Source organism: Dreissena polymorpha, chromosome 4, assembly GCF_020536995.1.
Source record: "Dreissena polymorpha isolate Duluth1 chromosome 4, UMN_Dpol_1.0, whole genome shotgun sequence".
Lineage (NCBI taxonomy): Eukaryota > Metazoa > Mollusca > Bivalvia > Myida > Dreissenidae > Dreissena > Dreissena polymorpha.
This window is the reverse complement of record NC_068358.1, coordinates 43,915,000-43,928,136: the sequence shown is the minus strand read 5'-3', so window position 1 is coordinate 43,928,136 and position 13,137 is coordinate 43,915,000. Positions and strand designations below refer to the sequence as shown.

The window sequence follows — 13,137 nt, the reverse complement described above, 5'->3', positions numbered from 1 at the left end:
GGTATGTGATAGGCCTACACACTTTGGAGTGTATGTTTATTGAGATTGGTCCTTACTGGTATGTGATAGGCCTACACACTTTGGAGTGTATGTTTATTGAGATTGGTTCTTACTGGTATGTGATAGGCTTACAAACCTTAGAGTGTATGTTTATTGTGATTGGTTCTGACTGGTATGTGATAGGCCTACACATCTTTGAGGGTAATTGAGATTTGTTCTTATCAGTATATGGCAAACATTTTAATTTAAAATTTCAAGGGTTAACAATTTGAACTTACCCACAGGTGAGAGGGAAGCCTACAGCATCATGGAGCTTGAGTGCTCTTCCATTGAAATGATGTTTGAGTCCCGCCCTCGGAGCTCCGGCCTCACATTTGGACTCAGTGTGGGCGGCCTGCAACTGCTGGACAAGCTCACTCTGGGCTCACAGTTCCCTGTGCTGGTGGGATGCCAGAACAAGGTGAATACTGTAGCTCCTAAAAAAGTACTTCTTATGTAGAAAATCGCATGCATATTGAGTGGTGTCAATTCAAATTGAAAATTGGAATGTTAATCTCATTTAAGTATTTAAAATTGTTATGTTTGTGTTGACTGGTTGTTTAGGAGAGGTTTGGTCCCAAGAGGCAGGCAGGCTATCAGAGGCAATCCTACTTCGCACCCTTGAAAGAGGACGAGGATAAGAAGCTGTTTGTGTTGAAGTTTGACAAGAACCCATTGAACACAACGGCAAACAACAGGTATGTGCCTTCTGGATCAATACAGTTGATGGTCACAAACAAGAAATGCCATGTCTCAAGAAATGCCCTGTGAGGCGACACCTCTCACTGATGAGACTTTTAGTATTTTATCACTTGTACACAGGGCGAATCTGAAAGTTGCTTTTACCATGTAATAGTGAATCTAGAAGTACATTAAAACACATGCATTGTCTCTTCCTATCAGATTCAGTATCCGCACAGAGCCCCTGGATATCGTGTACAACTGCCCTGCATTTCGTCGTGTCAGGGACATATTCTCGTCCAAGAATGTGAGCAGGATGAAGAAATCCACCTCGTCTATATCAGGTTAGCACTCTTCTGTTAAAAAGTAGATGAACATTTCCCAGATAGCATCTAATGTAATAGTCATATATTGGCTTCAGTGTCATGGTTTTATAGAGCTATTCTAAATCATTCTTGTTTCCATGTTAGCTTTTGATATCTTTTTACATTCACATCACTCAATTAAAGGCCACATTTAGGATTTAAATAATTGCAATCATAACATATATGGGCAGATTTTTATACTTTCTATTGATGTCCAATTTCTTACCAAAAATTTTTAAAGTACGATTAGTATTTATGGTATGTAATTATTGTCTTCAGGAAATGTAAATAGGCGAAATTGTATCTCTGTATGAATTTTATAGCTGCTGCCAGGCTCCAGTATGAAACCTTGAAGAGACAAACACAGGCAGACATAAAAAAGTCATTCACATTACTGCTCGAGGGTTCAGAAAAAGTAAGACAGTTTCAATTCATATTAATCTTACTGAAGTACAAGCATTTATAAACCTTTCTATATGTTTCAAACAAATCTTTGAAGGGAAAAGATAGCTGTTCACTAGTTATGCAAACAGCCAATTAGTTGAGAAGTTTGTGCAGCTGTTGTGCAGCTTGATCATTTCAATGTATTCCATATACATGTATCATACAAAAGGAGGAGTTTACACAATCTACTGTTTGTTTTGAGTATACATATATTAATAGTATGTTTTCCTCTGGTGCACAGTTGAAAAGGTGGGAGATAGATATGGACATTGCTGCTCCCCAGATCATTCTCCCTGAGAAGTTTGTGTGTGACAACACGAACATGATCGTCCTGGACCTGGGACACCTGCGCTTCCATAACACCAAGAAGGGGACCCCTGACAGCAGTGGTGCCACTGCTAAATAACGATGGTATGTGGCCTGATTGTTGTGCATAACCTGTAGGATAATTATGAAGTATTTAATTGCTGAGGGAATACTAGTATTTATGAGAGTATTCTTTCCTTATTAAATATTTTGTGAAGCTTTCTTATTTATTAATCATTTGTTGTTATTTTATCTCCAATACTTTCTGAATTCATATCAATTTCTGAGGCAAGTGGGAACTCATTTTTAGCTCGGCTGTTTTCAGAAAAAACCTGAGGTATTGTCATAGCCAGCTCGTCATGTCCCGCGTCCCCGTAGGCGTCGTGCTAAAACCTAAACATTGGCTCTAAAATCAAAGTGCTTCCACCTACAACTTTGAAACTTCATATGTAGATGCACCTTGATGAGTTCTACACGCCACACCCATTTTTGGGTCACTAGGTCAAAGGTCAAGGACACTGTGACCTCTAAAAAATATATAAAATTCTGACAAGCTTTCATTTAGGGATGTCAACGAATATCCGAATATTCGGTCCGGCACCGAATATTCAAATAGTATTTTCCGAATCGAATATTCGGAAGAAAAAAATAAAAAAATCGAGTAATTTCAAAGACTTTGTATTCGTGAAATTTGCTTCAAACATTGTTAAAAAAAGTTGTTCCTCATTTCATAGTGTTTATTCCGGTAGTCGCGATAATGCGTCGCTATGGTGATGTACATATGTCATAAATCCCGCTAATTGCCTACCTTTAGGAAACTTTAATTGACCAAAGACAGTCACCTTGTGTCAAAATTATGATAGGTGCAAATGGCATCGGCAATTAAAACACCGACCCGCACTTGATCTAATGACTCGAATTACATTTAAAATGATCAAGAATTAAATGAGTAAAGGAAAAGCCGACTTGGTGTAAAAAACAAATAAGATTTTTGATTGACGCAAATCGCGTTCTCCAATCAAAAATGGTTTGTTTTTTTGCTCTAATTAAATTGAGTAAATGCGTATCGTATGGTTACAATCACGTTGTCCAATCAAAAAAGCTTTTAGAAAATAATTTACTCAACCTCTTATGAGTATTTGCATATCTTAAGGTCCAAACTTTAATTAATTACTCAATATTCAATCAGGTACTTTACTTAAAGAAATGTTTTTGGTATTTCGCCCAATATGTACAATATTAAAAGTTTAAAACAGTTGTTATCATTCAATTTTAACATTTACATCTAGCCATAAACAGTCTCAATATCAAAGTAAACAAAAGTCACCCAAAATTATCAAATTTATATGAACGTTTTGAAATTTTTGACGTTATTAACAATGAAAGCTAGACGTGGCGGTTACGGTTTAATTCCCGCAACAATGAACCCACCTACCTTCCAATTCGCCGATTCCCCTACCCATCTCCCTTTAAATGAAGAAAAAGTCCAATTCCTTTGTTCGATCAAGCTTTTTAACAAATATTCACTAATATTTGATCAACATCTAATAAAAAATAATCAACTTTGAATTAGCGACGGCAACGCTGTGACAATATTTAATCACTTCCGGTGAACTTTCGGTTAAAACGAAAGTAGAATTCATAGAGTTGATTTTGTTGATTTTGTTGATTTTTTCCAACAGATGTTTTCCGAATATCCAAATATTCGTTCGGAAGAATGACCGAATATTTGAATACCAAAATCGGTATTCGTTGCCATCCCTACTTTCATTTATTCAAAACTACACCCGCAGCCGAGCGTTGGCACCCGTTATGTGATGCTCTTGTTATAAACAAACTGCTTACTTCACTAAGTGTTTTGCCAGTCATGTGAGCTCATTTATATATACCATGGTTTCTCTTTCTCAGATGAGTTTCTCACGCCGATGTCAACACCCCCCTCAGAATTAGAGGAGGACCCACAACCATCCATTGTGAAACTTGACACGCTGTCACAGCAGGATCTTACTGAAGATCAGTTCTATAGTAAACTCTATGACATGTGAGTGAAATGTTGCCATCAGTTCTATAGTAAACTCTATGACATGTGAGTGAAATGTTGCCATCAGTTCTATAGTAAACTCTATGACTTGTGAGTGAAATGTTGCCATCAGTTGTGTTCTAGGTACCATGCTTAAAGAAATTAAACTGCAGCAGTGTTTTAATTACTTTGCTGCAATATTGTGATATTGCACTTTCATTCAATTTAATACCTGCAGTAAATAAATATCTCTTACAAATTCTCTTTTGATTTTGTATTTGCAAAGATAGCAGCCGTTTTGAACAATTCTTTCCCCACAAGCATTAAATTAAGCTTTTATTGAGCAGCTGTGGGCTATTTGCTGCAGGTTTTGGTGACATAGCTTTAAGTCAGGTAAAAACACATCTTTGTCAGAATTAACCCATTAATGCCTAGTGGACTCTCCCATCCTTCTAAACTGGATCAATTTATTTCCAAAATTAGGGATGTCTAGTACATTTTATTTCTATATTTAGAATATTTCTTACAGAAATTCTTTTAAGCAAATAGCGCAGACCCTGATGAGACGCCGCATCATGCGGCGTCTCATCTGGGTCTACGCTGTTTGCCAAAGCCTTTTTTCTAGACGCTAGGCATAAATGGGTTAAAACCCCATATGTGTATGCAGGTACACTTTAGAGCTGACGGACCTCCAGGTAATGTCAGGGAGGATGAAGGACAACTGGCGGCAGATCAACCAGCGCACCACCACACACCTCCATCTTGTGGACAGGCTTTCCATATCTGTGCACTTTGAGAGGTACCAAAGTAGCCATAAGACTGCTTTGTTCTGACTATGGGTTTGTGGTTTTGTGTGTGAAATGTAACTAGGTCAGATTTTCTGAAGTTTGAGAAAGGTAAGACATAAGTAGAATTGTTACCAACACAAATCTAAAACCTTCATTGTGTTTGCAAACATCAGAAGCTTTGCAATATATTGTTAACATATTCAGTAATCGATGCACTTGGTACTAAATATTAGTAAATATTAATTATCTTTTGTGATAAACATTTGTAGTTTGTTGATTTTTCTGGTGAATGTATTAAGACTTTTTGAAGTATTTGATTTACAATGCTATTTGTCAGTGATTGTTTTTCTTTCAGACGGCTGATCTACACTGCAGACCCACTGTATCCGACCATTATTGCATCTGGCACCATGCCTTCACTTACACTACATGTAAATGAACAAAAGGTACGCAGTTTAGGGATCACATAGTATGCAAATTGGTCAGCATTTCAAAGATCAATGTCAGGGGGATTGTAACTTGAAATGTAGAGCATTTTGTTACTGATTGATATCTAGAGAAGATTTTTACTTGCTATCATGCAAATTTGTATGTTGGTTAGTTGGGGTGAAATGAAAATGCCTATAGATTTTGAAGTCAAAGGTAAGGGTCACAGAGGCTTATAATATGAAAACAGTTTCAAAACATTATCTAAAGAATAGTTTAACATAGGGCCATGTAAATTAGTATAGTGCTTAGGCATGAAGAAAGGAAGGCAGACTTCTATCGCTTTGGGATCAAACAGGTCAAAGTTCAAGGTCAAAGGTGCATGAAATATTAAATTATCATGTTATCAATCAACACCTATTTACTCTTGGCTGCATTAAGGGTGGCAAACATGTTATACCAACATCTCTTTTTTAGCATAGATTTAAAAACTAGCTTAATACATATTTTATTACTAATGTTACAGTAGTATATGTTGGTGAGTATTAAGTTAGAAGATTTATTTTAATTGTACAATTTTCAAAGTCTGAAGTGAGGTCTTAATTTGAAACATTTTCCCATAACAATGTACATTGTGTCAATTATGGTAGCCCTATGCAAAATATCTCAAAATTAAGGCAGATGCTCATACATACTTAAGAACCTACATATTCAAGGACCCTGTTGTTTGCTTTAGGTCCAAATCATCAATTCCTGTCTATCATCCCTGACCCCGCCCTTGTCTGAACACCAGCCACAGACATGCCTCTCACTCTCTGAGTCCCACAGTGGGCTGCACATCTCTGACCCAAGGGGAGTGGCCCCTAGCATTTCCATGGAGACAGTTGGTAAGGACGAGGAGGTGTCGATGAAATTGAAGGAGCTGTTGGAGGATTCCCAGCTGCTGCGGGCTCAGTTCAACATCAACAAGGTGGCACTGGAGATACATAGCAGAGGTCTGTATGGACAACAATAGAATGACTGCACTGGAAACATTACTATCATGTCTTTAACAAAACTTAAATGTTCAATAGACAAAATAATTATGATGTATCAGTTTTGATCATGATTTAATGACTTATTTTTTTAAACCAAAATTATTTGTTGGACACTAATTGTTTTTGTTTTAAGTCTGCTGTTTTCTGCGTCTGCTCAACCTCGAAGTAAAATGTTTAAACAAATGTTTACATTTGAATATCAGTGCCTGGTTCTCCGGATATGTCAGGGTTTTTTTTGGTCAAACTTTCTGCAGACAGGCCAATAGCAGAGTTACAGGTATCTAATGTGAAAACCAGTCTGACAAAGCGTCCATACAGCATGTCAATGACCCTCAGTGTGCACAGTCTACTGGTGGTGGATGCCCTGCAGATGTATGGGAAAGACTTTGAACTGCTCATGGCATCTCACAGAAATGTTATGTGAGTACTAGTAGTATAGCAGATCATAGACCTGCACACAATTGGCATTTTTAACCAGGTTTTTAACCAGGTTTTTTAACCAGGTTTTCCGATGGAAAAAACTGGTTATTAGATTGGCGAATGCGGGCGGACTGGCTGGCTGGCTGGCGGGCTGGCTGGCGGGCTGGCGGGCGGGCGGAACAAGCTTGTCCGGGCCATAACTATGTCGTTCATTGTCAGATTTTAAAATCATTTGGCACATTTGTTCACCATCATTGGACGGTGTGTCGCGCGAAATAATTACATCGATATCTCCAAGGTCAAGGTCACACTTTGAGTTCAAAGGTCAAAAATGGCCATAAATGAGCTTGTCCTGGCCATAACTATGTCATTCATTGTGAGATTTTAAAATCATTTGGCACATTTGTTCACCATCATGGGACGGTGTGTCGCACGAAAGAATCACGTCAATATCTCCAATGTCAAGGTCGCCACGACTAAAAATAGATTTTTTTTAAAAACAAACTTACAAAGGGGGTTAATTTTGTTTGTTCATTTCAAAAGTTCAGTTTGAGTTTTCTCCCTTTATCACATTTTTTTTTCACAATGAAAACCTGGTTTTGTGACAATTTTGTCCCTTGTCTGTTTTGTGTGTGTCAAGCAGTTAACTATGTAACTGTTAATAGTAGCTAACAACTGAACATAAGACAGTTGAGATAGACTCAGTATGAGCTGACTTTGTTTGCATGCATCAGCATTGTTTCCTTATTGTGTTATACAGTTATAAGTGTTAGTTGCAAGGCTGAAATACTTAACAAAGTTTGTTAAGTTTAATTTGGTGTTTTAATGAAGTCCAAAGCAACATGTTTGTTCCATTATTCCTTTTTGACCTCTTTTATCTTAGCCAAAGCACCATACTTCCCACAAGACAAAGTATAAGTAGTCCAAATTGTGCGCTGAGGTCTTTTACTATTTTGCCATCCTCATTGTTAGTTGGAAAATAAATAACTCTTGTTAATTATGATGCATGGCTGTATATCCAATCAGACTTACGCTCCCATTGTACTATTCCTAGCTGCAAATAGTTCATTTGCCATTTACAGTGATTTATAGAAAGCTGCATTGTCTTAAGAATTTCTGTTATTCTTTAATAAATAATGTTGCCCATGTGTAAAGGAGTTGTATATGTGAGCTCTCCTGGCAAAGAAGTACAATTTTCCCTCCATCAATTCAACAATTCAGAAACTTAATCTACTAGTTAAGCAATTCTGAAAATTTAAATGATTTCTTCTTGTGTTTATAGCCTGGACTGCACTGGCAGCCTACGTGACTCTGCCGCTACCTCCCCCATGGCTGTATCGCCCCGCTCACCCCCTGGCTCCCCCATGGAGTGCCTCCCTAGCAACCTGCCTAGCAACCAGCCGACAACCAGTGGCGGTATTCATGATGTGGTGGCTAGAGCTTTCCAGGCTTTGATTAACACTGGTATTGTTGGCTGGGAATTTTGTTTTTAATGATATCCCTCCAAAAACATTTCAGAAGGGCTGTACAAAAGACCTTCTGTCTTCAGTTGGTCTGTCCGTCTGTCTGACGTGCCTTCTGTCTTCAGTTGGTCTGTCCATCTGTCTGACGTGTTTTATGTTTGTTAAGGGAACTACTAGTTTTAGCAGATCAAACTAAAAGTTAAAATATGCCATGATCATAAATTGTAGATGTGCATGATAATTGTTTTATTATCTGTGATCCACACATTCCTTACTTGCCCATGAACATAGCTGACAAATGGGTGCAAGGTATTAGGCACATTAGTGGCTATATTTCAGATACAATACAACATTTCAACATGAAATTCATGGGTGTGTAGAAATCAATGGAAAGAAGTGCCATGCACAAGAACCATAACCCTGCACTTTCTGAACTAAGAGTTATTGCCATTAGTTGTTTTGGTATGATGTATCTCAGAAACACTACAAGATTTCCAAATGAAACTTCATGGGTGTATAGATATCAATGAGGAGAACTGCAATGCATATAGACAATAACCAAACACTTTTTTGTTCATGTTTAAACCGTATATTAAGGGATTTGCAACCATCCATAATCAAAATTTATGTGGCTAGGAAAATTTAATTTAACACATTTGCTTGTTCAACTTGAAATGTCTTCTGCAGATGACATAGTCCCAAAGGTGAACAAGGGAGGTTATGTATTAGACAGGGTGACCTCCCCTCTACCTGACAGTGAAGCGCTGATATGTGTGGAGTACGAGATGTTAGCTGCTAACTCACCCAGCAAAAAGGACGATGGAGCACTTCATGTTGTGGACTTTCAGTTTAACAACTTGGACATTATTGGTGAGCTCAATATGGTTTGTTTCAAAGCAGCTTCAAATCTTTCACTGGGTATATAAGTACCAACATAAAATTGCATTTTTGGACAGTTTCCAGATTTACATATGTTATAAAAAAAAATAATTCTAATATCTTTGTAGAAAACACTACATTGTTTCATTAGATCATATAATCTATTCTGAAGTAAGGACGTCTGTTATATCTTCCATCTTCTAAATTTGGGAAGCTTTAGAATAAGAACTTATCTTTTATATCTTATACAAATGGCAGGATAGTTAAGTTTTTGACAAAAAGCAATGTTATACATTTGTCACACTAACCATTTCTCACAGCTGGTCACTGTGTTTGTTGTTTGTTTTCAGCAAATCAAGAAACTGTGGTGGAGATTTTGAGTTTTCTGAAGCGTATTACTCCAAGGTCATCATCGGCTGTTCACAAAGCTGTAGGCTCTGATAATACTGGTGTCTCGCAACCAAATGTTGGACAACCATTCAAAAAACAGGTAGGGGTTTACATGGATTGAGGTACTTTTGTCACAAAGAATCATTTGTTGCATGATTATGAAAAAAAAAGAGATTGGCCTGTTTGGTAATTGTCCCCTAACGGTGAAACGTGAAACATGGATAGATGGCAATATGGAGATTATGCACGTTATTTCATTTTGTTTCTACGTCAAGAATTCTGGTTGCTATGGCAAAAAATAAAATAAAAAATCTGACAATGGTGGAGTTTCACCGATAGGGGACAATATTGCTTGGCAATCTCTTGTTTCCTCTCTGTCCTCGATATGAGGTTAATTCTGAATGACATGTCTATCAAAACTATCAAATCACCCACATTTCCTTACCTCATTTTTACCTTGACATTGATATAATTCGGGACTTAAGACTGAATAGTTTAACTAGTAAACATATTTATTGCTAAACAGCTTTGATATTTTCCATTCAATGCTCATCACACTCAAATCATCTGACGTCTTTGACATTGAATATTAATTCTTATATTAATTAGACTAAGACAATTCAGACTTGGACCAATTAATCAATATTGACAAGGCTTCCACCGTTTTGTTTAAGTATTTATTGAATTCATCATCTTTTTTTATTTATTTTTATTGAGGTCAACGTGGTGAAATGGAGTAGGTGTCTGCCTAGCAAACGGGAGGTCACGGGTTCAATCCCCATTGTAGCAGTGTTCTTTAGATGTCCCCAAAAGACACCATAAACTGGTTCTAGGCCCAGGAAAAGGACTCAAAAGCATTTTAATAGCTTAATTACGTTACCTGATATTATATGCTTACTTATTCCGATAGGATCGTAATTTATCAGGAATTTTTCGTCCGAGGAATCCCACACTTTTCAGAAACCCGTCGGGTAGGACAGAGCGGTCACATAGTGCCGTGTAGCCGCACAACCAAAACGGGACATTACCCAGAATTCACTCTTATTCCGGATGGTGATATACAAAGGCCGACATTTTGTTATAAACTTAATTGTTGCTTCTGTTTCGCTGGATTCTTCTGTTTAACAGAATAGAGAAGTTTTTGTATTGCGTTAAAACATTCTCCGTATATATATCCGTGTATTTCTGTATCGTTTTGTGTATTTGTTTTTTTGTTCAAGGCCTCAAACACGTGGCTCATGTGGACACATAAGGGCAGCATGGGACAACCATGGTAGCTGCCTGTCGTGTGCAGGATGTACCCAGGATAACTGCTGCCCTTTCTGTGAGCATTGGTCTGCAGATACCTGGGCCATCAAGCGTCGACCCTTCAAGAGTCGTGGACGCAACAAGAATAGTTCAGATCAAAGTAGGGAAAGTTCCGTGTGTCGGGACTTTTCACCACACGATCTTGACCATACTCCACCAGTAGCTGCCAGGCATCGGTCCCTACCCCGTGACAACACCGGACAAAATTTGCCCGGTCCGTTCATCGGGAATGACCGGTTGAATGACTCGGCATCAGATCAACGTAGGAAAAGTTCCGTGTGTCGGGACTTTTCACCACAGGATCTTGACCATATGCCACCAGTAGCTGCCAGGCATCGGTCCCTACCCCGTGACGACACCGGACAAAATTTGCCCGGTCCGTTCATCGGGAATGACCATTTGACCGGTCCGGAGACTTCACCGGTCACCGGTCAACATTGACCGGTCCGGTCACCGGTCATGCTATGACCGGTCACCGGTCAACCGGTCACTGACCGGTCCGGTCACTGACCGGTCCGGTCACTGACCGGTCCGGTCACCGGTCATGCTATGACCGGTCCGGTCACCGTTCAACGGTCATTGACCGGTCCGGTCACCGGTCATTCTGTGACCGGTCCGGTCACCGGTCATTGACCGGTCCGGTCACCGGTCATGTAATGACCGATCCAGTCACCAGGCTTCGGTCTGTGCCACAGACCGTTCCGGTCACCGTAGATGTTGACACTACCTTGTCAGTACTCCACAAAGGTAGACGCAGCCGCGTTTCTACTGTGAGTCACAGACGTAAACGTGTAGTATCTGATGTTTCCGACTATTCCTCCACCTCGGGCTCGTCGTCGTATGACTCATCGTCTACTTCAAATAGCCCTCATCATTACCGGAGGGGACGTCGTTCACGCTCACTGAGTATTTCTCGGCGTAGATTGCCTCGTAAAGAGCGATCACGCCAGCGCTCGGGGAGACGTTCGATCAGGAAACATCATTCCCAGCGCCGCCGAACAGTGTCTCAGCGTCGCAGGGATACGGGACATAGACCTTCCTCTATTAGGCGCTCTCGGACTCCTAGGTCCCCTAGTCGATCCTTCTCTGAGGAATCTATTGACACCCTTCCACGTGTGTCGGCCTCTATTTTGGCCTCAACACACACTTCAGCCGTTCCTACAACCACTGAGCATAATTTGTATTCAAACACTAGTTTGCATACATATCAGGCTCAAGGTACAGGGGTTAATCTAACCACTTCGGCTGCGTTTTCAGCCCCATGGGGCCACATTGCATAGAAGTATACCCCGGGCTGCCGCTACACCATCAAATCCCAATACTTTGTGGATCCAACAGTCGCCGGGAATCTTTGTCCCTTGTTCGACTGATCCTTTACCAGCGACCTCTGGTATTCAAAGTGAGTCTGCTGACTTGATCTCTGAGAGACCTAACTCACCAGCTATATCTTTGATGGTGCCGGAAAACGGTTCTCTCATGATAGAAGCGAATGAATCTATTATTCCTTCTCCTATATCCACCGGTTTCAATCAATCCAATGCTCCCGCAGATGGTTCGATTGAGGCGGGTTCGGAGTCTAATGAGGCCGAACTTTATTATTTGGCCTCCATCAATCAGGTATACGAACTTATGTTCAATACCTTAGATGAGGACTTCTGCCCCCGCCCTTCCTTGGCTCTCACAGGATCTGCAGTTACCGTTACAGAACAGGTAGCACGCAGACGAGAGCCCGGCAGGATAAGTAAGGCTACTTCCCGAGTGGATCTACGCCTTCCTATTGGCTCTTCCACAATGGCTGTTTTCCAGTCACTTGAACCAGCCAATAAGCCTTCGCCATCTCCATGGAAAGCCCCTAAGGAGCTGACGGAGCCTAAACAGATGGACGGCGGGAAAAGTTATAAGGCCCCGGTACCCGACCCTGCTACCGGTTTGGACCTTTCCAAACTTCCGGTTCCTGATGCTGACATTAGTAAGCTGTCACTTACAATGCCTTCATCATCTACCCATACATCAGTCCCTCTTTCCCTGTTGGAAAATTGGGAGCTGAGAGAACGCCGTTCCATAGGTCTGGCTAACCAGCTAGATCTCATGGCAGCCACAGCCTTAGACTTGGTTTGGGAGCTCTCTGATTCAATACCAGAGGAGCTCCGGGCCTTGTTGATACATCTTTCACGTACTACGCAGTGTTTATCTCACAATGCTGCGTCGTCTATGTCTGATATGTTAAGGCTTCGGAGAGATCTCATCCTCTCTTCCTTGCCCAATAATTTCCTTTTGGAAACAGGCGTAAACTCCCTTCGAACTGCTCCACTAACAGCAGAGTCTCTTTTCGGAGGGAGGATACAGTCGGCACTTACTGCTGATCGTGAAGATCAGATACATGCCTCCTTAGCTAGGAGCAACTCTGGCCAGCGCCCTGTGGTTTTTAAGCGCCCTGCTTCTAGCCCCCAGGAGCTCCACAGGCCAAGAACGCTAAAAGGGACAGTTTCCCTACTAAACGTCCGTCTGCTCCACGTCAGCCCACAAATAGGCCTCCTTTTCAGACAGAACAACTTCCAATCGGAAGCCTTA

General features: G+C 40.4%; 1 protein-coding gene across 1 annotated transcript in view; it reads left to right on the top strand.

Annotated features, from left to right (window-relative positions):
- Positions 1-13,137, top strand: part of LOC127879268 (intermembrane lipid transfer protein VPS13D-like) — a 168,166-nt gene that overhangs the window by 45,376 nt on the left and 109,653 nt on the right. Inside the window, 14 exon segments of the mRNA XM_052426038.1 lie at positions 285-460; positions 604-737; positions 943-1,064; positions 1,409-1,500; positions 1,771-1,931; positions 1,933-1,940; positions 3,744-3,876; positions 4,523-4,654; positions 4,999-5,089; positions 5,806-6,064; positions 6,361-6,526; positions 7,809-7,990; positions 8,677-8,859; positions 9,219-9,358. Of these exon segments, the coding sequence (XP_052281998.1) occupies positions 285-460; positions 604-737; positions 943-1,064; positions 1,409-1,500; positions 1,771-1,931; positions 1,933-1,940; positions 3,744-3,876; positions 4,523-4,654; positions 4,999-5,089; positions 5,806-6,064; positions 6,361-6,526; positions 7,809-7,990; positions 8,677-8,859; positions 9,219-9,358 (1,979 nt within the window).